The sequence below is a fragment of the Glandiceps talaboti genome, chromosome 4 (genome assembly GCF_964340395.1).
Source record: "Glandiceps talaboti chromosome 4, keGlaTala1.1, whole genome shotgun sequence".
Lineage (NCBI taxonomy): Eukaryota > Metazoa > Hemichordata > Enteropneusta > Spengelidae > Glandiceps > Glandiceps talaboti.
The window spans coordinates 23,779,678-23,805,144 of NC_135552.1; the positions used below are offsets into that span (position 1 = coordinate 23,779,678).

Here is a 25,467-nt window from a genome sequence, read left to right on the forward strand (position 1 = left end):
TTCATTAATTAAGGATGACCACCACCACCACCACCACCATCACCACCACCACCACCACCACCACCACCACCAATGTATCATACATTCCTATAATAATAAGATATGTATTGATATTTAGAATGGTATATGCTGAATTATTTTCTAATTATTATTAGAGTGATAGTGTACAGGCACCAGATGTTTACTCGTCCTTGAAAATACATATCTGGTTTAACACATGCACACAGCAGGTAGAATTACCGAGTGTGACCATATGGTTCATTTACTTCCTCCTATGAACATCAAAAGTATGGTAGCTTGTCAAACTCATTTACATGTAACTGTAGTTCCTATCTAAATAAAATACAGTGTTTGAATTCATCAGGTTTGCATCGTACATGTATAGTTTGCTATCTGGTAAGCTATATTCATTACTTGAATTGAGTTCTGGAACACTCATGCTTGATAATTCATCAGATGAGAAACTATGAAGTATGGTGTATTTAAACTGTGTAAAGACGGTAATTTGACAATTTTAATAACCGGACCATGCATGGATAAACGTGACAAAGATAAGGAAGTATTCAAATTAACATTTTTGTAAAACTATGGGCTGCATGGAACACCAGTTTGTTGTCACTTTAATTTGAATGATACTGATTATCAATCATTTTCAGGATATCGGTTTTAAACAATAAAAGGCCTACTTGTTACGTCGTGGACTGTTGCTTTATTACTATACAAGCTTAATTTTTTTTTAAATCACAAGAAACGTGTATTGAACCTGTTTCCCTTCTATATATGCGAGAGAGAGAGAGAGAGAGAGAGAGAGAGACAGACAGACAGACAGACAGACAGACAGACAGACAGACAGACAGACAGACAGACAGACAGACACACACACACACACACACACAGAGCAAGAGAGCGAGGTATAGATTGACAAACAGACAGACAGACAGACAGACAGACAGACAGACAGACAGACGGACGGACGGACGGACAGACATACAGACAGAGAAGACTCCGACTTATGTTGTGAAATATATATATATATATATATATATATATATATATATATATATATATATATATATATATATACGAGGTATATTCAGTACATCAACATCTCCTGACGAGTATATATATATATATATATATATATATATATATATATATATATATATATATATATATATATATATATATATATATATATATATATATATATATATATATATATATATATATATATATATATATACTGTATATATATATCACGAAGCATGCTATACATATGTACTTGGTACATGGGATGCAGCGCTTTACAATACTTGGCCAGACTCCACAATTTTCTCGGTAATTAGCAATATGTGAAACTGCTGAGGTGGAAAACGCCAAACAGCGATAAAAACATAGTACTTCGTTTGTTTTTAGCAGTTATGGACGCTTCGCGGATAGGGGACCTGTATGACGCACACCCTCTAAGGAGCAATGCTTCGTGCATATTCTGTCGGCCATCTTGAATATTGTGACAGTCAATCACCGAATGGTAGTTGATTTCCGGGTTGCAAACTGGTCGAAGTTTGGCACTGATCTGCAGCATATCAACGAAATGATCACACTAATAACAACTGTCAGGACAAGGTGTTTAAGGTAAGATCTCTTATTGACATCTGATGATTTCACCAAAGTGCCAGGTGACAAGAAACACTGTCTGCGGAGAGTTCTTCCTTTTTTCAGTCACTCCCCTTTGCTTCGTTATGGAATACTCGTAGGTAGATTTACAACTTCAATGGTGTTCGTCTGCAGCGACAATAATGGAACAGAATGTTTGACATGTTCAGTAAAAGCCTACATTGGAAATCAAAAGAAGGGGGCTAGCAATAGCTTCATTTATTCTCCATAAAGTAAAAACAGGTGTGATCGTACACCTGCTCGAACTGCGAACACTCCTGATCGGAACGTTCCGATGTGTGGATACATTGAACGGTGCAGTGGTGAGCAACTTGTCCAGGAAGTACGGAAAAATAATGTTATTGCAACTCCGTCATTAGTACGTGGAAATAGGAAAAAAATATTCGTACACATGTACAAAATCAAGATAGTTATCTTCATGAATTGACCCACTCTTTTCGATGTCAAGGACAAGTGATCTTGAACTGAAGGCCATTTTGGCCATATATGCATGAAGATTTAGATTCGACGCGGTTGGGCGTCTTCTTAATCTTAGTAAACCATTTCATGTATATTTTATAAATATAAAAATTCACAAGTTTACACAGTGTAAGCGTATATTTGTAATAATATCAACACATGATGTGTTGACTGGCAAATGATGAGATGGTGAAATTCAGTAACATACAATATCACCACGAATGTTTGGGCTTTGGTGCGTGAGACAGGGACCAACAGAACACTCGTATTGAGTCGTGAAGCATTGTGGGGTTTGGACATATACTTCCGTCTATTCCTTTGTCGTATATTCAATAACCAATGACTCAACCAAGTTATCATTATGTGTATAACAGTCATTAAAGATTTTTTTTCGTATGTAGCTAAGACAGAATTAATCCCAATATGTTGTGTTACGATCTATTACACTTCAGTGCAGAAATGTCTTAGAATACGGAGAACACCATTCATATATGTCACCGATGGCAATAACCATATAACTACACAAGTTACAAGTAACTTGTATAAAGTGCTTGTTTTAGTAGCAACATTACACAATGATTTTTTTTTAAATCTCCCAATAACAGATATCAGCACCATAATCTTTCTTTATCCTTGTTGTTATCTTGTTATTAAACAATTTCTTTTCCCAGCAATCCCTACTATATGTGATAGTGTGGGGACATTCAAAATGGTATCATTCAGTGTATTAGTTTTGATTGATAATGTTGGCCCAATATTCCAATATTAGGGAGGGTCGTATGTGTGTAATACAAATAACAACCCCCCAGCTCACCTTACTGTACTAGTTTTCCTATACTAGAGATGTGCACTATTTGTGATAGTTGTATTGTTAGTTGGTACATGTATGCGTCATGTATCAGGACTATGAATAGTTACATCATATACATTAATAGTCCTGCTTACAGACAGAGTAAATTGGGACTCTATTCAGACATTATCCCTTTGCTTCTACAAACAGATATAGACATGAAACTTGAACTTACCAGAAATGTCAGTAACTAAAGAATTAAAGGGCCCAACAGTAAAAAAATAGTGATCAGTGCCATATCTACTCATTTGACTTCCCAGTACAGTAGTCTGGATACCAACATGGTCTCTCACTAAACCACAGGTGTAAATTGTAACAATACCGTATACGAACTAGACTAACTTCCCAGTAGTCAACATGATCTCTAAATAATCCACAGGTGTAAATTGTAACAATACCGTTTAGGAACTAGACTAACCTCCCAGTAGTCAACATGGTCTCTCGCTAAATCACAGGTGTAAATCATAACAATACTGTATATGAACTAGACTAACCTCCTAGTAATCTGGATGCCAATATGGTCTCTAAATAAACCACAGGTGTAAATTGTAACAATATCGTATAGGAACTAGACTAACCTCCCAGTAGTCAACATGGTCTCTCGCTAAATCACAGGTGTAAATCATAACAATACCGTATATGAACTAGACTAACCTCCCAGTAGTCAACATGGTCTCTCGCTAAATCACAGGTGTAAATCATAACAATACCGTATATGAACTAGACTAACCTCCTAGTAATCTGGATGCCAATATGGTCTCTAACTAAACCACAGGTGTAAATTGTAACAATACTGTATAGGAACTAGACTAACCTCTCAATGACAAGAGTCACTACTCAGATGATTAAAAGTCACGAACTTGGAAATTTTCATAATTTTAAATGCTGGGTTCAAACATCCCTCTATTTATAACCAACTTACATATGTTCTACAGCATATCCGATATGGCAGTGTATTCTCACATACATAGGGGAGAAATTATGAAACATTCCAATTTCAAGATTCTTGGTTATAGGAGCAAGTGGGGACTTATGTTATCAAAGAGATGTGAAATAAGTAGATAGCTGATCATTCACTTGCTAATATTTGAACATTGGGCCTGATGTTTTGTTTGTTATTGGCAAGCCAGCCCAGTGCTGGCACTGCTAGGTTGTTTGTCATTGGCAAGCCAGCAAAGTGCCAGGATACTAGGATCAGGCTAGTTGCACAGCTTTTTGCAGATTGGTATTGAAGGACAGTTGTGAGAATTGAGTCCCAACTTATACTGCATCTACAAGCAGGACTACATATAAGTATACTATATATAGTTGCAGGCTGAACATAGTAGATGTGTAGGCTAGATCTGTAAGTATTATGTAAGTGTGAATCAAAGTATCTTCTCAAATCTTGTTATTCAATATTCTTTCAATGACCTCTGTATCCACCCTTGACTGAATCACAAAATAGATAAACAAAATATTTCAATGAAGAGATAAACACCAGAGTACAATGCATGTATTATAATGGTAAACCTAGATTTTAAGTTTCAGCTGAATCCATGTAGATGAACTCTCCACATTTTCACTCAAGGACAGGTCCAGCCTGAATATGACTCATGCAACTTGTATATCTATACATTAAAATAAGTGATGTATTTACTGTATTTTAATGTTGAAGGTTTGTTTACCAATCACATATACATTATGAAACCAAATCAATACTGCTTTAGAGATTATTTCACTTGTTATAGTGTAATGTGTTTGTTTGACAGGGTCCATAGTACATTGTACTAGCCTGTGTAGTAGAACTCAGATTGTAATTCACTCATGTACATGTATAGTATTTGAACACCTGAGGTTACATTGTTTTCAATGGAGAAAGTGATGATAATGTAGTGGTCCGTATATTTCAGTATTGAATGGAAATCAACCCAGAACTGTTTCCTTATATTGACTAAAATCAGCCTGGAACTATTTTGAAAAAATAATTCTAAAAAGTTTTGTTTACACATAGATGTTGGAGGGGCAATTTCCCCTCCACTGTCTATTTTTCCCCTTCACTGTTTACATTAAAATCAAACTTTATATCTGACAAAGACATGCTTGTTGATGGAAATTCTGTTGTAAACCTATTTATGCTTTAGACTGACGTCAGAATTGAATTTGTATAAATGTATGGCAACAGTTCATTGATGTAACTTTGTCCTATTAAATGTATGTCATCAAAAGTGAGGTACTATCCTAGCACATGCAATATACCAGGATGAACACAGGCAATCGATAGTTTACATTACATGTAAAAACAATATTTGACATTTACATATAGATAAGTGAAATATCATTCAGTCATTCTCGTCACTGGAATCAGTTTCACTTTTAATAAATAAATCTGACGATACTGCTGTTTGAGTCATTACTGTGTTGGTACATGTATGGTTCATGCTTGTCTAGTGCATTTGATTTTGGGAACAAACAGCTAGCTATTCAAAATAACCGCTCCCATGGTGAACACCAGATTTTAGCATACAGGTACTGCATCACCATTTCCTTTGTTATTGGGAAGTGCTGATATGTAGAGTAGGATATGTTGAACTGGGTACTCTGCAGTGTACATGCTACAGGATGTTGTGTTTGATGTTAACCACTGTGATAGACACAACTTTGTTTTCAAAATTATGCAAATAAGGTTGACCACATAAAAGCACATCTAAATATAATAATCCATTATTGTTATTACAGCAATGAGTGTCAAATTAAATAGAACAGTTCTGATGCAAAGTCAAAGTTTATTCTTTGTTAAATTTCCTGATGTGAAATTTCTTGCATGAAAACAACATCCATGGAGACATGTAATAAATATATTATTATTATAGCCTTGATATTGGGTTATATGCCTTTGATGCAAGGATACATGTACATCTTATCCTTGCCCTCAGGCATATAACTAGACTGTAAGATACGTCATGACGTTTCGACCTCACCGTTAGGGGTTGGCCGATGGTTGAGGGCGCCCCGCCACGGCGTACCTTACAGACTAGCATATAACCCAATATCAAGGTAATAATATATTATATCAAACCAAAAGAATTGAGTCCAATTTGTTTGCATTGTGATATAAAATAATAAGGCAATGTTTTTATGTATGCACAGTGTCTAAGTAGCTATACATATATATATGTGACTACATTCATTGTACGTAAGGTGGAGATTTATTAGCTGAGAATCGACAGGTGTCACATAGTGTGAAGGTATCCTGTCAAAATCTAAAATAGTCAATATCTGTTAAACTGGCATATCCTACCTAATGTTACGCTCTGAACTGGACAGACTTGGTAAGAAAATCTGTTGCAGCAGTAGAGGTAAGAGATCCTGGACAAACTAACAAGATATCAATTGTTTCATTTTCATCAGTGATGCCAGGAAATAACAGAAGGGTGGACATGCCACACCCTATGTATCATATCCACGGAAACCACTTATTGTGCTTAGGTGTAACTTTTTTAAAAAGTCAATTCTTGCATTATGATTAAACTGAAGAATTGATGGTAAATGTAACGTTTGCTGTGTTCATTTTAGAATGTCCAGGTTTTTGCTACCTAATGATGAATTTGATGATGTGACATCATTTCCCACAACATCTGGTACTAAATGCAGGGCTCATTGAAGGTGTACAGGATAGTATTCTTGTAATTGTGTAGTTTTTATCAGACTAACATGAGTTTCAAACTTTGTGAAGTGGGTTACATGTAATTGAAACATGTTCATCAAGTGGACTCTATTGTGTCTTTGAAAACAACGTCTATTTTGCACTGGAACTGTAAACATGATTAGTCATCACATATCTTTCATTGTGTTGAAAGATCACTGAGAACAATTTTGTTAGCAGCTTCCTGTTGGTGAAGACCCTTCTATCATTCAGAGTGTTGTACGTGCACAAATCAGCTGAGCTGTGTACTTTGTTTTGGTTTCAATACATTTCATGTCAACTCAAGACATTAAGCATCCAATCCACCAGAAAGAAAGACCCATATTTCCCGACTGGCTGTTCATGTCAAAAGTCATTAAGCAAATCCTTATTAACAGTTGAAGACTATGGTGAGAATTTCCATTTGAAGAGTTTTAAGGTCACTTCTACCATATAGTAACTCTGCACTCATGTTACAAACAGCTTTACAACCTGTGTACTGTAGACTTTTAAGAGTTTATTCTTGTTTCACATCATTTTATTAGGAATGTTTCTATTCACTCACATTCACAGTGTTATCCTCCTCTCTTTCTAAACTGGCCTGTACACCCCATGCTTACATTTTACTGCAAGACTGTTAGTGTGTATACACATTGTAATGTATGTGCAGATATAATGTTGACATCTTTTGGTGATAGTTCAGTGATGTCACTGACCCAACACGTAGGTAACAGGGTACAGGGTCTCTGGGGTGGCATCAACAATGCTGTTGTCATCTGGATTTTAGTAGCTTTGAAACTGAAGATAATGTCCGATATACTAAGAAAGAGGCAACAATGAATCAGGCCTACAGCCTAAAAGCAAAAAGTATGTATAACTACATGTAGACAGTTTGCAGACAAAAACTCCCAGCTTTTCAAAGTATATCATTCTAATTCTCAAAATATAGCATAAATGTACATCTGTTCCTGATGAAGGGAGAAATTGGTTCATTGGCCAATGGAGTTGGCATAGTTACAAGTTTTCATTTTTTTTTTTTTTTTACCAACAACCTTGCATGTTTACAGATATGAATAGCTATGGGCTGACCATCTGGTACCAGATGAAGGTGTCACCACCTGTCCAAATACTTGTTACATTTGAATCAGTTTTATTCTAAGGAAGTAATGGTATAATCATTTAGAGTGTATGTACAAATGTAATATGCAGGTATTAATACATACATGTAGTACTGCACTTTGCACTTTGGATTTGTCCTTATGTGTATAAAAATCAAAGCATGGAAATAACAACTTGATAAGATATGGGGGGGGGGGGGGAGCAACCAATATTATCCCATTGTATGGTCTAAGTTTAGCAATCTCACAAACGAAAGTTACCCCACAAAACAAGTTCGAGACATACATACATGTACATTGTTCAATTGTTACCATAGAACAATGCTAACATGTTATGAATATATGGCTTCATACAATATACAAGTCTATTGGTAGAGTTTAGGATTTATATCTTAATTATTCTACAGTGTACTTCCTCGTAATATTTTTAGATGTTATTGCCCAATATTTTTCTTCATTCAATTAAGGAAAATATGAGTGAGCTAAGGGGCCTTTGTCACTACTGCTGACCTAAGGGGCTTTAGTCACTACTCGTCTAACGACTCATAGTGACAACCCTTAGATCATGAGTATTTTCCAGCTGAATGAAGAAAAATTCAAAAATATTGGAGAATAACATAATTATACCACCGCCAATAATATTTTAAAAAATCGAGGAAAGTATTAAATGACAATTTTGAACATTTTGACTCGTATTTCGAACACAGCAGAACCAATGATGTAGACAAGCATTTGTTGTGACATAGACGCTCAGAGTATATTCCATATTTTTTGTTCAAGTTGGCTTATGCATGTTATAATGGCTGTTGTTATCAAGACTACATCACTGGATTAAAAATATACACATAGTCTGAGAACTAATGTTCATGGACTCTTGGTGCATAGTTACAAAATATATAAATATACACAGTCTTACATTGTCCTGTATAAATAGGAGGTACCGGAAGCAATCACTGTTTCTAGGTGTGAAATAACGTAATACATGTATGTGTTTCACTACTTGTTTTATAGAACTCATGATAATGATAAAGCCTTATCATTTTATGTCCTTCTGTAAACTAAAAATATATTTTACAAGAGATTGTATTTTCTGTTGTTATAGTGAAACTCATACCCCAAAAAATCTGTAACTAATATATATACATGTCTGGTCCTTGTACCTTGCTTAGTTCCTTTAAGGAACTACATTTTTTTTTGTATTTCCATGGCCCTCATCAGAAATGGTCTTTCTTGTATTTTCAAATAATGTGTATATATTTTTCTTTTCTGGTGGAATAAAATTCAATATTCAATTCAATTTAGCAACATACATGTAATATTTTGTTGATACCGTGATAGTTCATATTTTAGAATAAGTGCATTCTTTGCAAGCCAGAATGTATTTTACCACTGATACTAATTAATGATGCCTTACAGAGAACTTTAGTTTACAACAATTGGATAATTGTGTTGGAATCACACGAAGGATATATATACATTGTAATTTAACATTGATTGAAAGCAATATACTGACATATGTTGTATGATTGTACACATGGCCTTTGTTGGTATCAACGTGAGTGCACTTGTGTGTACATGTTTGTCAGAAAACGCAATTATTTGACAAATATCATACTTTCTATAAACGCAATGCTGTCAGTTTGTCTGTCTGTCAGATTATGTCACCAGTACCCAGTGAATGATATACATACATACATGTAGAGGTCATAAAATTTAATCCTTTTCGAAACTGGTGTACAATGTACTAACACAAATTGGACAAGACAAGTTTCACTTTCTGTGCTTGTTGGACGGCATATTTTCCATAGTGAAGGCTTTTATGTGGACACAAAACAGAACTAGGAAAGTAAGATTATTTGTGCCTCGAAAAAAACACTGTCATGGAACATGTACAGTTGCAGTTGTACATGTAGTAGCTTTTGGTCTGTGCAAAGGGAAAGGAGATACCTGTATACATGGATGTCACACATTCTTAGTTCATATGCAGGTCTATGTATGTATGGGAAACATTTCTTTTGTCTGATATCATTTTAACTTGATCAAATGTTGAAGAAGTCACAGCAAATACATGTACAGTACACAAAGCAAGGAAGGGAGGTACAGTAGCTGATACTCTGTTTGTAACATGCATCCAGATTGATGATGAAGGAGAATTCAGATATATTAAGTAGGTGTATTGGCAAAGCATTCCTTGTGGTATTCATGGTAACTTGACCTTTGACCTTGTACAAGTGTGAAACTAGTTCGTTCCAATCAGCAAGTTCACATCTGAAGCATTGACCTCACTCCTGTATTTTGTGAAAATAAGCTTATGATTATTCTTTCTTTCTTTTTTTAAACTTTTTACAAGATTGAAGGTTTTAGTATGTTTTTAAAAGGGTTGAAATTCCACCATAAACAAGGCTCATAAGTGCATGCCGATAGTTCACTGTGAATATGGTGTTCCTGTAGTCCAAGCAGACCTTGAGCAGTAGGGGAAGGGGGCTTGCACCTGAAGGACACTTGACCAACTCTTCCCCAGTGATAACAGTTTTTAAAATCAGGAACAGGAATAGTCTGGCCAGGGCATATTATCTAGTCCAGTACTTGAAAATCCCTAACCCTAATGTCACTGATTTGGTGTTTGACTTTGAAAAATAACAAAATGGCCAGAGGTAATCAACACAGCTTTGTTCAGTCTTGTCTACTTATGTTGCATGCTAGTAAAAATCCTGACAGATTATTACAATATATTACAAATTAATCAGGAGCTCAAAATTAGCAGTAGTCAAAGGCATACATTTGTATAGACTATCAAACATTGTATCTTGACTACCAAATTTATAATGTAATATAAGTCTGGTCCACAAATATAGATACTCCAAACTTGTATGTAAGATCAGCTTCTAGGTTGAACTTGAACTTGAAGTTTTATATTCCTACTCAGTGTAAAGTCTGTTTTCAAATGTTTAGATTATTCGTGCATTGTAGAAATTTTGTAGGTGGAGTGACATATTGCACAGAATTATTAGCCAGTGCCCATGCAGTTTTACAATCAGCCTACACTTACAATGTAATGGTTGAGGTATGTAAAGCTGAGATAAGAACTGTTTCCTGGAACATGGGAGGAAGTATTACATTTACATGTAGACTTGCTGTTATCAGGTACAAATGATAGTTTATGATGTCACTTCCAGGGCAGTGTACCTACATGTAGCCTAAACCGACTTACTGTTACTGTTGTTAAATAAATCGTTGTTAGTACTCCCCATTTTTAGATTTTTCCTGAAATAATTATGATACATTTTTGTATGTGTACACCATTTTAATCTAAATAGCTGCAAAAGCATGCCACAAAGGGTATCCCAGAGTCTTGTCATGGTATTACGATATATTGGTTTGGATAGCATCTTCCTATTAAGAAATAAGGCCTAAAGACAAGTCTGGGCTACACATTGACATGTCTTTATTTTCAGTATAAGGGGAGTTTATTTTATTTTTTATTTATTTATTAAACTTTGACAATAAGTCAGGGAAAAAAAGTCACACAGGTGGCAAGCACCTATATAAGAGCAACCCTCCACATACAACAAATGGCATAAACAAACAGGAACAAAACAGTAAATACAGAATATAAAAAATATACACTAACGAATAATATACAGGAACAGAATTAAGAAATACGACGCTTGGCACAGTGACATTAATTGGCCCATGTGCAAGTATTAAAAGACAAAAAACTATTTTCCAAAAGATTTCTATAAAATATATTAAATAGTTTAGTGCTGTCAATGACATCAAACCTCAAGATTTCTCTTTAGAGACGATTTGATACCACAGGTAGATGTAGACTAGAAGTGTATTGCTTGAACACTTTCAATCACTATTCTTGTACCAAGTCCGAAGACATGACAAATTGAGTTTTGTCTTATTGAAGTACTCATTTGTTATTCTGTGCTGTTGACAAGTTTTTTAATTAATCATCATACAATGTACATCAAAGTCTCCCGTCACACTGAGTTAAGTGTAAGGTTTTACTAATAAAATAACAAACACAATTCATGCATTTACAGACAGTATGCTTTAGTTGTCATTCAAACATCAGAGAACAAGGTACAGATTTGATATCCCCCATGTATGGGGTAGCAGGAAACTGTTTTGTGATGTTTTACTTTATAACTACTGTATAGCATGCAAACATTTTTGATCCAGCCAGTAATGCCAAGATTTTTCTCCTCGGTAATATTGCAGAACTAAGTGGGGAAGAAGGGAGAAAGTACACCGGTACACTTGTAAAACTATATTTTAGAAGGAAAGCTACCAGAAATCTATGTACATGAAGAGCCGGATAGATTTTATCCACTTATGCCAATATGTACTTGTATAAGCAAAATACTGTGAAATTGCAATGTAATTTGCAACTTGGTTAATTTAGTGTGCGTAGAGTTCTTTGTCAAATCTCTGACATTTTATTGTCTGTTACAGCATCTGATGTGTATATGTGTTATCTGTTTTGTTTTCAGTTCATAGGAGACATTGTTGAGAGTATATCATTGGTAGGATTTGAGTATGGCGCCACCGCCACCACCACCTCCCCCTCCAGGGCCACCACCACCTCCAACATTTTCAGCAGCTAATACGAAGGCACCATCTTTATCAAAGACAGAAGTGGTTGGTCGAAATGCATTACTTTCTCAAATCCACAAGGGTCAAAGGCTAAAGAAAACAGAAACCAATGACCGAAGTGGGCCACACATAGATAATAGTAAGTACATGTATGTTATGATTGAAGGAAGATGTACTATTAGTATTACCGTAGATATGTCACTGCATAATCAAAAATAAACGTGTTCTCTTATTCTGAAAAGTTATGGCGTTGTTTAATCTGAACCATAATATAAAATTCTTCTCAGTTTTGCTTTTTTCAGAAACTTGGTTTGCAAAGTAGCATTTCACAAAAGTTACAATGTGTGCCCAAAACATTGCGTATAGTGTTCTCCCCAGGATAGATTGTAAGAATGACAGCTAATTTGCATGCTAATTTACATAACAATAGCATGATAATTTGCAAATTGATTCATAAATCATTAAATGCAAGCTAAGGCTTGTACATGTAACAGTGTTGTGTTTACGACATCAGATTTGCAAAGTTCTCTCGCATTTGACACCGTACTAGACTTTACTACATTGTGTCTCATGTGTACATACAACATACGTTGATACAACAGTATCCTATACATATATGTCATTGCATATTGTAAAATAGCAAAATATACATAAAAAGCAGTATTATTTCCCACTCCAGCAAAATATCAATTTACAGGGTACTCCTCAGTGACCCTTCCTTTGGTACAAATCATATAAAATTGAATTTTTAGTCGTACAATTTATATGAATCTCTGCCATATTGCTCACACTTGTTCACTACACTGATGGCCACACAGTTTCATTTCCTCGTGAATATGTCAAATGTCAAGTGTTTTTCTAACCAAGGAGTGTGGTCAATATGAATGTGTTACACTAAGTATGATAATGAATGTTTTATTATGTGAAAGGAAAGGTTGTAGCCAGTACACTGCTTTCCAAGTGTTCAAGACAAAAGTTAATACAAAACTTTCAGTGGTGAAAGGGTTAATGAAGTTCTGAAAGTTCGATGAACTTTGGTGTTCACTACAGAATTCACCAAATTTGATTTTACCCCAAAGTTTATCACCATATAGAAAATTATCCACATACTAGTAAATCAACTCATAGTGACAAAGCTCACTTGTATTTTCCTTGACTGAACGAAGAAATATCTTATTCAGTGAATAAGAAATATACTTGTACCAGTGTAACCTTTCAGTTCAAAGCAGTCTGTGTAGCCAAATACTGATTTATCCTCCTGCCATGTGGGGATAATTATACGAATGCAACAACATATTCACCCACTTTAATGTTTATTTACAGAACCCAAAAGTTCCACAGTAGGAGGAGGAGGAGGAGGAGGAGGAGGAGGAGGAGGAGGAGGAGGGGGTTATGGTGGAGGAGGAGGAAGTAGCACTGTAGGAGGAGGAGGAGGAAGTGGTCTTGGGGGACTATTTGCAGGGGGAATGCCTCAACTTAGGAAAACAGGCAACAGACCCTACGGCGGTAGTAAGTTTGCTATTCCAAGCAATTCTCTTTGATTGTGATGTCTTTGATTAGAATGACTTTATAGTTATGAAGTTCCCCATTGTCTCAATGACAACATAAATAGTAGTGTGTGCCATTTCCTTGTTTCATATATTACTAACTCCCCCATGAAATCAAGCCCCATACCAAAGAATAACTGTCTGTAATGGAATGAGGTAACTGTTCTGAAATACCATAGTGGTGTTTATTTGAGTTCTTGTACAAATCTTTCATATTGAAAATTAGAAAAATAAGTTAAGTCAAAAACAAAATTCAAAAGGGAACAAAAAAAAATGCATGTTCCCTGTTTAAATCAATTTAAATATGAAACCTCTGAAAACAGCTTTTATCATGTGAATATATAGCTGTGTCTATAAAAAGTAGGATGAAAAGCAGAACTCAGAACTCTACAACTGATTTCAGCTTTCATATCATGATCACTGTGGTTGGATTGAATAGATCTTGTTTGCATTGTTGTGAATATTGTGTGCATATTTTTACTGTGTAAAACGTGACGAAAGGGTAAATGCATATTGTCAGATAACAAATAAGTTCTGCTTACGAGGGTTCTCAGTTCCCTGTGTCGGTTGAGACCGATATATCTAGTAAAACTGTCATGCCAAAAAACATACTTCAGTGTGTGCTTTATGAACTTTGGAACTATTGAGTGCACATGAAGTATCATGTACTAATGAGCATACTTTGTTGATAACAATTGAATAATAAACATTAAATATATGACTGACTTAATTCAAGCACTTCATCAAAGTCACAGCTCAAGTCTTAACAGTCTATCTACACAATGAATCACTTCTCTGCATTAATATTGTCTTAATACATTAACATGTAAGAGATCTGTTCCTCATTGCCTTTGTCTACAACTCTGATAATCGATATGGAAAGAGCCACCAAGTGGTTTGTGTGCAAATTCTTTTGTTTTCATATAGTAATCTCACAACTATGTACACATTGCCTTTGTAAGACGCGTAAGCTGGTTTTCAGTCTTCATGATGCCAAATGATTGATGGTAGGTGTTACTACGGGATATGGAACACAGACTACCATCCCTTGGTCCTAAGGAACCTCTGCGAAAGAAGTGAAATTTTCCTTTTTGTGAGATTTTTAGAACTTGTCAAAAAGGAGGACACAGATCTCTTTTTTCAGCATTGCGCCATGTGTGTTCATCTCTCTTGTCTGGTTTCATCAACAGCGCCACCACCACCAAAATCCAAACAACCCCCACCTTACAATGTAGCTGTTAATAGGAATAAAAGTTTTAAAAGAGGTAAAGCTATGGGCTTCACCATGAGTTGCTCATTATGGTGTACATCTATGTTGTCAAATATCATTGCTAGATGATGCCACGCATATTATTTCATTCACGCTTTTCTTTCTGCATTTATATCCTTAGTTATAATTTGGTGCATGCTTGGTGTTTTTGTCCCCAGTACCACACATATATTGCAATAGTTTTAGATCCCACTGTGCTATTTGTGGCAATAAATACATGCAGTATTTTTATATTCATTTTGCTTATTGTTTACATTGTATGTGATACTTTCGTTTTGGTATAAACATGTTCATCAGTTTGTTTGTGTTTTCAAGTTGTGGAAAGCTTTGTTCATTTGTTCACAACTGGAGGTTTGAGAAGTAAAAACATTGTCATTCTTAGATGGCTGCATAGACTGTAAGATACGCTGTGTTGCTCTGCCCTCACTGGCGTGAAAGGGGTTGACTGATGTTTGAGGGTGCCATGTCATGGCATGTCTTACAGCCGAATGCGTGCCTAGTTTATCCAAAAATATTTGGTAGCTACTTAACATAAAAAATAGACCTACACATATTTCATTTCTAAGTACAGATATTGTCAAACATTTGAATTTAGAAAGACATCATTGTCACTGTTCTATCATATGAGGACCAAATGAATTTGATGTTTCGTTTTGCAAATATCTCATAATCTCCAGTAGTGAATTTTGTATATTTGCTGTGTTTAGATTTAATTCAAACATTGCATTCAGTGTTCTCCCGGAACAAAGTACATGTAACAAGGGTGCGAAGTCCTCTTGTAATTTCTAAGCACCCATCTTATTAAAATGGAATTCATACTCCAAACATTTCATTCTCTGCCAAAAAAAAAAAAATGGTTTTGAAACAAGTAAGAGACCAAAGAATGCTCCCTTCACCTCCAGGTGGCAGCGACTAATATACATGTACAGAAAAGTACAGAATGTGTTGGTATGGAGAACACTGCATCACGTATGTTGCATGCATCCCTGTATTCATTAGTGAAAAGAGTATTACCATATATGTACCCTGTCTACTGAAATGTGCAATATTTGAAATGTACCAAGTTTGTCCAAACACAAGCATTGAAAATACATATGGATTTCTTTTACCTTTTGATTTTCAAGCTATATCGCACAAATTAAGTAGAAACTCAGTGTACATGTACATGTAAATATGAGTTTTCTAATACTCTCCTTTTAGTTGTAAATGGTTGAGAACCTATGTAAACAGATAAGAAGAATCAGAATGTCTCTGGAAAAAGTGAGAGAAATTGTGGAACAATTTACGCATTTGTCTTCATCAATCAAAGAAAAACACTGCTTTATCAATTACTTTCCCATGACAGTCTTTGTGTACAATTCAGATCTTGCAAGTTGTGTTTGAATACATAGTGACATGTACATATACACACACACACACACACACACACACACACACACACACACACACACACACACACACACACACACACACACACACACACACATACATACATACACACATACATACATACATACATACATACATACATGTATAATGTACCAGAAATTGTAAGTTCAAAGTTGCTATGTATTTCTGATTGGTGTCAATGTCACAAGAACTGTATTCCCAAATACAGTTTTGAATTCCCACACAGTAATATGTTATGGTTAAATAGAACACAAGGATTAGACATTGTACAAACATTTCATGGAGTACTTTGTACCAAATTTGTTAGCTACAGTAACCAAAAAATAAACATAAAAGCTACATTAACCAAGAAATAAACATGATATACTATTTATATGTACAGTATGCTGCAGATATACCTATAGTTCAACTAATACACAGTACAAAACAAGAGATATTTTGACAGCACAATGTCTCCAAATCTATCAACACTAAGTTTTCTGTATACTTAGTATATTGATTGGATAAAGTTCACCATTGTGAGATTTTAATTTTTATACACGCCTTGAAGATATTGTCTTTTCTTCTGCTCATTATTAATGTGGTTCCTGTGAATGGAATTTGTCACATTGATGATACAATCATTAAAATTATAGCCATCTTGGCAATAAATTGAATAATGCTTTTAGGATCAGTAAACAGTTCTTATGACATACTGTATGTATATACTGTAAACCTGCATATTTTCACGACTAGAAAATTTTGCGATTTTACAGTCTTCATGTAGTTCACAAAGATTAATTATGCAGAAATATATATTTTCGCAACTACGGTACTTATTTTCGCGTTTTTGTTTTGTAGCGAAATTAGCGAAAATAAATCTTACGCGAACATTTCCAGGTTTACAGTATGTAAGTTATAGGGAGTGTTATCTTCAAACCAGTCACAAATTATGTTGTATGACTGGTACATCTAATTTAAAAGACTAATTTTTGATACTACACGCAAAAACATGACTTTTCAAAATATTTCAAGAAATGCACAAATCACTATATAGTATATGTAGTGATTTTGGTAAGGACAAAAATTAGATAAAATCTAGCAGGCTTTTTTCCAACCAAGAACACTTTCCAAAATCAAGAAATGAATGTGGTAGGTAGTCTAGTGCTTTCCGACATCAAATCTCAAGATCCCACTGAGGTCAGAGATGATTCGATACCACATTAGCATATAGAATATGAGGCAGGACACTACATCTTTATACATACAAGAAAACTTTACCATGTTCTCCTTCTCTCTTTCTCTTTAATACTGACATTAACAAACCTCATCAGAATATCTACTGAAGACACTTAAACCCATAACAGGAAATACAGGTGACAAAAATCAATCCTACAATGATAATGTTAAAAAAAAAATTTTCATTCTGTTTTCTTTCAGATGACTCGCATACAAGTAGTAATACAAGTAGTCATAACAAATACAACACTGGCCAGGTAAACAATAAGTTTACAGCACCACCAGCTAATACTTTTGTAAACAAGACTGGAGCAGCAGCGCCACCACCACCACCAGCTCAAACCAAAAAACCAGGTTATATGTCTGCTTCACAGCCTGGCAAACCATATAATAGTGGACCCTCTTATAATAGTACTAACACTGTGAATAGTTCAAATAGATCGGCTGCCCCAGCGCCACCTCCACAAACAAATAAACCAGTTAACAGACTAAGTGGTCAAGCTTGGCCACCACCACCACCACCTCCCCAACAGAATGCAAAACCACCCATTGGTCAGTATATGAATAGTGGTACAGCACCACCACCACCACCACCACCTTCCCAACAGTGTAAACCAAGTAGTGGGATGGGAACCAGACCGTTACCAGCTACTCCTGGAGGCAGGCCTCCACCACCATCATCAGCGCCACCATCATCAGCACCGTCAACTCACATGTCGTCACGGCCATTACCAGCAAGACCGCCACAATCACCCACGGTAGGAGGAGGAAGGGAGCCACCACCACCACCCCCTCCTACAACGTCAATCCCTACAAGGCCATCAGGTCCCCCGTCAAAACCTCCACCACCTCCCAGGGATCCTGGAAGTAGTAAACCATTACAAGGTCCACCACACGGGAGACCTGCTGCCCCACCACCTCCTAAACCAGCGGGAGCACCACCACCACTTCCTTTAGGTAGACCACCATCATTTAACAGAGGTCCAGGTGGTGGGCCACCACCCCCACCACCAGCTAGAGACAGACCTCCACCACCTCCCACACCAGGAAGAGCAGCTCCAGGGGCGCCACCACCACCACCTCCAAGCAGAGATCCTAAAAGAAGTTCAACAGGACCCAGTTCGCTGCCAGGTTTTCCTGTAGGACTACCAGGTTGGTGAATAGATATAAATACTTTTAAACTCAAGAGATCTAAGACTTAGTCCCCAGTTGTTTTGAATTTTTGTAAGGCAATATAGTTGGTCAGTTGATTTTTATCACAACAGAACTGAGGTTCAGTAGTGCCTTGTCGTGGTGAAATTGTGTGTGTGTGTATGTGTGTGTGCGTTTGTGTTTGTGAGTGCATGCATGGGTAAATGACTTAAAGTCAAAAACACCTGACTGATTGCCTTGGGATTTGATGGAGACATTACTTTGGATGTCTAGATGAAAAATTGTTCAAATGAAGCAATGTGATCAGTGGTTTTCAAGTTACATCCAAAAGAGTGATTTTTTATCGAAGTAGCCATACTTTTACAGTGGAAGTCTACAAGATATAATGGTGATATAATGTTTCATAATCACTCGGCTAAAGTCATTTGGATGTTCCATTGTCCTGTTGGGGTGTTTTCATGTTTGAAGTGTGTTTCGCTCACTGTATATGTCAGACATTGAATTTAAATTGTGCACATTGCCATTAACAGAATTTTGTAAAAAAAATCAACAAAATCTAAGAGTAAAATTTGATATAATAATGAGTCACAAAATGTTGATTCAATCCATTGGCATTGTTTGATTCATAATTAGCATTCTTTCTTCCTGACAGATTTTCAGAAAAATTAGTGTAATGGTACTAAGTTACACCTAGCAAGATTGAGATACTTTGTGACATGCAAGAAATATCAAAATTAATGTAGTTCAAGTGTTCATCATATTATGTATTGCAGTAGCCACTTTATCAATTTTTTCACTTTGGTTACAGGTGATGAACTGGACACAAGGTTTAAATTCAGAGATATATCCAATTTTCCATCACCTGAACCATTTGGAAAAACTACAAAGACATACCCAAGCAAGCAACCAACCAGGCAAAGTAAGTCTGTAGATTTTTGGATTATCATAAATTGTGTATACTTGATATAGCTCAAGTTTTGAATGCCTTTGTTGCCTGTCTTTGGTTACCAGAACTTGATACTAGTTGTAATGATACACATACTGTGCAGTGGAAGAAAGTCTAATAAAGGTCTTATTCTGAGAATGTTCGTTAGATTTCCCACTCCAATCCAGCCAAGGGCTGACACTCCTTATTGTACTCATAGATTAGATGAACCGGTACAAAATGACTGTTTACTAGTTACATCTGACCACTAGGTGGCAGTATGATCAGTCACTGTAGAGTAGCTGATCATGTACAGAATGACATCACTAGTTACAGCTGACCACTAGGTGGCAGTATAGTCAGTCGTGATAGATAGAGAATAACAGTTCCTTAGTTAGAGAATAACAGTTCCTTAGTTGACCACTAGATGGCAGTATAACTTAAGGTTTAATGGCAACAACCATGCTTGAAATTACAACTTCTCACTAGGGTGGTGATTAAAAGGAAATCATCTCTGTAAAGTTTTCAGTACAAAATCAGGGTTGGAACCCTCTGATTTGTGGAGTGGAATTTACTTGTGGCAAATGTGGGGAAATCTGTATACCTGTAGAAAAAATAAGGTACTTCATTTACTCTTTACACTTACCATAGATGTCTCTCAATATTTGAAAAGTTTATTTTTGGTACAGTAAGGTATGATTTCTGAAATTTTCTGTAAGTAAATTATTTTTGTTTTTGTCTTCTCAGGTACAAAACGTGGGCCCCCTCCTGCACCTCCAACACACTGAAGTTTTATAATACAGTGTGGTATGCAAGTTGTCTTGGGAAACATTGGTCATAAATAACTAACATGTCTAAGCAGACAGACGACTTCATTCTTGAAACTCCTGCTAGAAGGACAAGACTTTTGCAAAGCTGAACAAGCTGTCCTCAAGGAAACAATGTGTGGAGAACAAAATTTACAGAAATGACAATACCTTTTTTTAGCACAGCTACAAAACGTAGATGGCTACAATGGAGGGTCCTATTGCTGAATTTGAATTTGAACATTTCAATGAAATTATGAATGGAACTATTAATCAGAGTTAATACTATGGTGCCTTTGACATTAATGAGAGGAGTTGGGGAGGGGAGGGGAGGGAGGGGGGTGTGTAGGTATGGCAGCATTTCATGAGATGGGGAGCAGTATTTTTACATATATAGAAATTTGTTACATTGTAATAAAAAGTGTACAATAGCGTAGGGAATAGACTGTAGATCTTGTTAGATAGAAGCAAAATATAATTATTGAATAAAATATGATATTTTTTCATTATGCCGGAAATGTTGTAAAACGCCAGACTGTAAATGATGGTTTCTGTATAAAATAGACAATGTCTCTTTATTCCAATTTTAGTCACCATGAATTATCCTTTTACAAAGTGTTTCTGTTTTGAGCCGTTTGTTTTTGTTTTTCTATCATTTAAAAAGTCGTACATTTCTCAACGTAATTAAGTACTTAAATAAGCAATACTGACATCGGAGCTGGTTGTAACAATCTGTATATTGGTATTAATGGTCTAGTAAGGAGGATTAACCCATTTCAGTGCCAAACCATGTCCATTTCAAACAAAACAAAGTTGTATGAATATGAAATGCAACAACAATCATGTGAGACTCAAAGTTTTGTAACGGTACAAGATAACGAAAGTTATTAAATTCCAAGGGTCACTTGAATGTCATTCATCACTGAAGACTGTGTGGATAAAAAGATGCATACATTTGCATTTCAGTCAATTTCACCGTTTGACCCCAAATAACCTTTGCATATTTGGATATGGAAGGAAATGCTAAAATGAAATGGTTATTACTGCAAAGTTGAAACAATATCATTATATTTTAATGGAGTTATCCTTTATTACTTCAGCACATTATCATAACCAGACCACGCATATTTGGAAAGAGTTAGGAACTCGGTAATAAATGTCACTGATTTGAAGCACAAACCTTGGACTGATATGAATTAACTGCAGCAGTAAACTTTCACTTGAAGCTTATTATGACCTGATACTTTTACAAGTACATGATTTGGGCTGTAACACCATCGTTTAACATTTGCATGTAAACTTTGCACAAGCAGGGGATACACACACAAACTTAACAAGGGGAGGGGATACACATATAAACTTAACAACACACATAAATTTATTTGGTATCATAGATAGTGACGATAAGATTAAAATTAGTATGCAATAATATATGAACAAATATATGCCATTGAAATTGCAAAGAAATGAGGAAAAGAATGTTGATTTAAGAATTCCACTATAATCATGAATGTAGTAAACAAAATGCATATGTCACATGTCCAGTGTACAGATAATATGGAATGCAGTAAGGAATATCATATTTTACATATCACCTGATCACTAGAACGAAGTTACATCTATTCGTATAAAAACAACTATGCAAATTTAATGGACACAACTACATAAATGGATTCTGATATTTGTAAATGCAGTTTTGTTGTCAAAATTTTGTGTTACTGCGTTTTGAGCAATGTTTTGATTTTGACAATTTCAGCTCCTGTCTATTATCTGTGATTCTTTGCATATAAAGCATCTCTGTATTAATTTGCTATGTTAGTTTGAGATACTCACTTCAGTATTATTTTTTTAAGTAAGCTGTATTCATGGTTTGGATCAAACCTGATTTTTATGTCTCAGTATATAGGGTTAAACACTCAAATTCTAATGTATTTAATGATACAGCACATTGGCCGCATTCCTAGCTATGAGTCACAAATTCTTGACTGGCCAGTGTCATAATGTTATAGATGCAGTACCCATAGATATGCTACAAACAAATCTGATATGTAATATTTTGATTTAAGTATGTTGCTATAGTAACTCGTCAAAGGGAATATTATGTATGCCATTTTACATGGTGTTTTAATTAAAAGATTAATTAATTTGAAAATTGTTAATTGTAAGGCTTGATATTAAAACAACCAGGCCCCTTATTTAATGAAAATATCTACTACTTGAATTTAAGTATCATGATGTGATCATGGTGAAATATTCTGTTTTGAATGGAGATAGATTCTAATGCCACAACCAGTATGTGTACTCTTTTATACAGAGTGCTGCATCTTTACTTGATTGGAATCTTTTTTTCATATTCACTAAAATAAAGTTTGGATGTGAATTAATTTGGTATTTTATCTCTTGAGGTTTCAATTTCAGATATTTCCTGTAATATTCATTGTATCCAATTTCTACACAGAAGTGTAAACAATCAAGTATATTTGGATAAAAGACAAAACAACTACATGATAATAATATGCTATGCAGTTACTGCATTGTCTGATGTCACCTGCCAAATGTACATTTTTTTTCACTCTATAAGCTGCCTTCCTACTAAACTCGTCTCCAAAAAGCTGGTCCCCTGTCATGCTTGTAGGAGAAATTTGAGACGTATGTTTGGATTCGTCTAATAAATTCAATATCCATAGCACAGATTTTTGACTTTGGCAGTCAATGCTCTAGTCTAGATGCCACCAGTGGTATATTGAATCATCTCTGTACCACCATAAAGAGAGATCTTGAGATATGACACCATGAATAGCATCTACATTACCAATACTATTGCATAACATGTCAATGAAGTACTACATTTCAGTTTGGCATTATTTTGCCCATGTACAAAGTTATGCAGTTATATGACTAATGGACCAAATGTGTCCACCTTTGTGTTGGCAGATTGAGTAAGTGTGTGGTATGGCTTCAAAGCCCGAGTTGTTTTGTTTCATTTGATAGAAATACTCTGATGACAATTCTGTTCAAGAGATATTGCAGTGATATTTACAAAGTCACAAACTTTTTTTATCACGTGTCCTTCACTTAAAACAGTGTCAGTAGATTGAAATGACAAGTAGGTGTCTTTCTTGACACACCTGAATGGTTATCAACACCACTATGTGGTGACAAATCATAACCACAGTTGTGAAACTCTCTAACATTTTCATTTTATGCCCAGCTGTTGAAGTGATTTGTATGTAGGTTTTATATAATAAATATGGAAGACACTTACATAGCAATGTGTATGCCATGGTGAATCACCCATGTCATAACCATATCCATCAGACCACAACCGTTGTTAATTAAATCTATGACATTGTCTTCCATTACAATTCAACTATACTTGCACAAAATTCATTTTAGCATTTACCCAATTCACACAGCTGCTCACTATATTAAGCTCAAACAAATAACTTTGCGTGTTTTTCTGTTTCTTAGTTTATTCTTCACCAACAGGTTGCTTTTGTTGGCGATTTAGATCACTTTGACTGTAAGATATGTTGTGTCACTCTGCCCTCACCGGCATCCTCTCTCCGGGAGGGGTTGACCGATGTGTGAGGGCGCCATCACGGCATACCTTATAGACTTTTGACCACTATAACTATATACAAAACTTATGCTGTTTTTTATCTATATTATTGTAATATATTATTTTGGTGAAATATTCAACTGAATGTTTTATTACTTACCAATCTCTTCTCAAATCCTAACAAAGTAATTCTTGTACCTAGATAAATGTAAATGATCAACAGGAAGAAGAGATTGGTATTTTTTCTGCCGCAAGCAGTGTGTTAGTTTTTTTTCCCCCAAGGATACAAACGGAGCAAATTGTTGTAGGTTTAGATATTAAGTGGATGTACATAATTGGTATGCAAATCCACTATGGGCACAGCAAGATGTTGATTTCATTTAAGGAATGGATGCTCTAAAACTTTGCTGGTAATATATTGTATACAGAATCACTTGGACTGGATTTTTTTTCTGACATGTTGTTACGTTTTCAGTCATGTATGACAGACATGTTTACACACAACAAAGTTTTTTTATTTTCCAATGACACTAAGTTGTAACTACAATATGTAAATTCAATTCTTTGTATGTAGATACCATCAATCAGTCTATGGTCAAGAGAAAACAGAATAAAAGAATTATTGAACCAAATATGTGGTAGCGTATTTTTTGTTTATTTCTTGTTTGTGTATAGTCTGGAATTCAGGCTAGAGCAAAATCCTGACATGACTGGATACTATAGGTATCCATGGTATACTTGCATAAACACTAAAATGGCAAAGTGTGATCTACTTCAAGGCATACTGTGCCATCATAGCTATTGTATTGTAAAGTGACCAAGTTCAATTCTTCTCTGAAAGTACCTCCTTTATTGCACAGTAAATTTATGGAGAAACATACCTCAACCACCACCCCCCACCCCCCCACCCCCACCCCCTCACACACACACTAATTGGAACACAGTCTAACAGTGGTTTTGTATTCCCTACCACATATTGATACTAAAAGTAGACGGAAATTGAAATATTTTTTTTTGTTTAAAGTTTAGTTTTCATAGGAACTTTTTCTCAGAATATATCATTCCTGGTTTTGTGACATATCAAAGTTTATAGCTTAAAAATCTCATTTATTGTTCTAAAATGTCCTGTTAAGAGTTTTGAACATGACAGAATGATTATGGACACCTATACACAGATACATGTAATCCCAACCTAATATAGAAT

At 35.4% G+C, this 25,467-nt stretch overlaps 1 protein-coding gene across 1 annotated transcript; it reads left to right on the forward strand.

Moving 5' to 3' along the window:
• The first annotated feature begins 1,487 nt into the window (after positions 1-1,487).
• LOC144434363 (uncharacterized) lies at positions 1,488-24,885 on the forward strand. The gene is made up of 7 exons (XM_078122813.1): positions 1,488-1,635; positions 12,271-12,512; positions 13,697-13,738; positions 13,778-13,882; positions 18,020-18,970; positions 19,779-19,889; positions 20,643-24,885. Exons 2-7 carry the CDS (start codon positions 12,317-12,319, stop codon positions 20,681-20,683), a joined length of 1,446 nt encoding a protein of 481 aa, XP_077978939.1. The 5' UTR covers positions 1,488-1,635; positions 12,271-12,316; the 3' UTR covers positions 20,684-24,885.
• Positions 24,886-25,467: the final 582 nt, after the last annotated feature.

Excerpts from the sequence above, each read along its gene's own strand:
- LOC144434363 (XM_078122813.1), top strand. The coding sequence starts at position 12,317 with ATGGCGCCACCGCCACCACCACCTCCCCCTCCAGGGCCACCACCACCT. Across the intron at positions 12,513-13,696 it reads TGGGCCACACATAGATAATA|AACCCAAAAGTTCCACAGTA; the intron begins GTAAGTACATGT and ends GTTTATTTACAG. Across the intron at positions 18,971-19,778 it reads TTTTCCTGTAGGACTACCAG|GTGATGAACTGGACACAAGG; the intron begins GTTGGTGAATAG and ends CTTTGGTTACAG.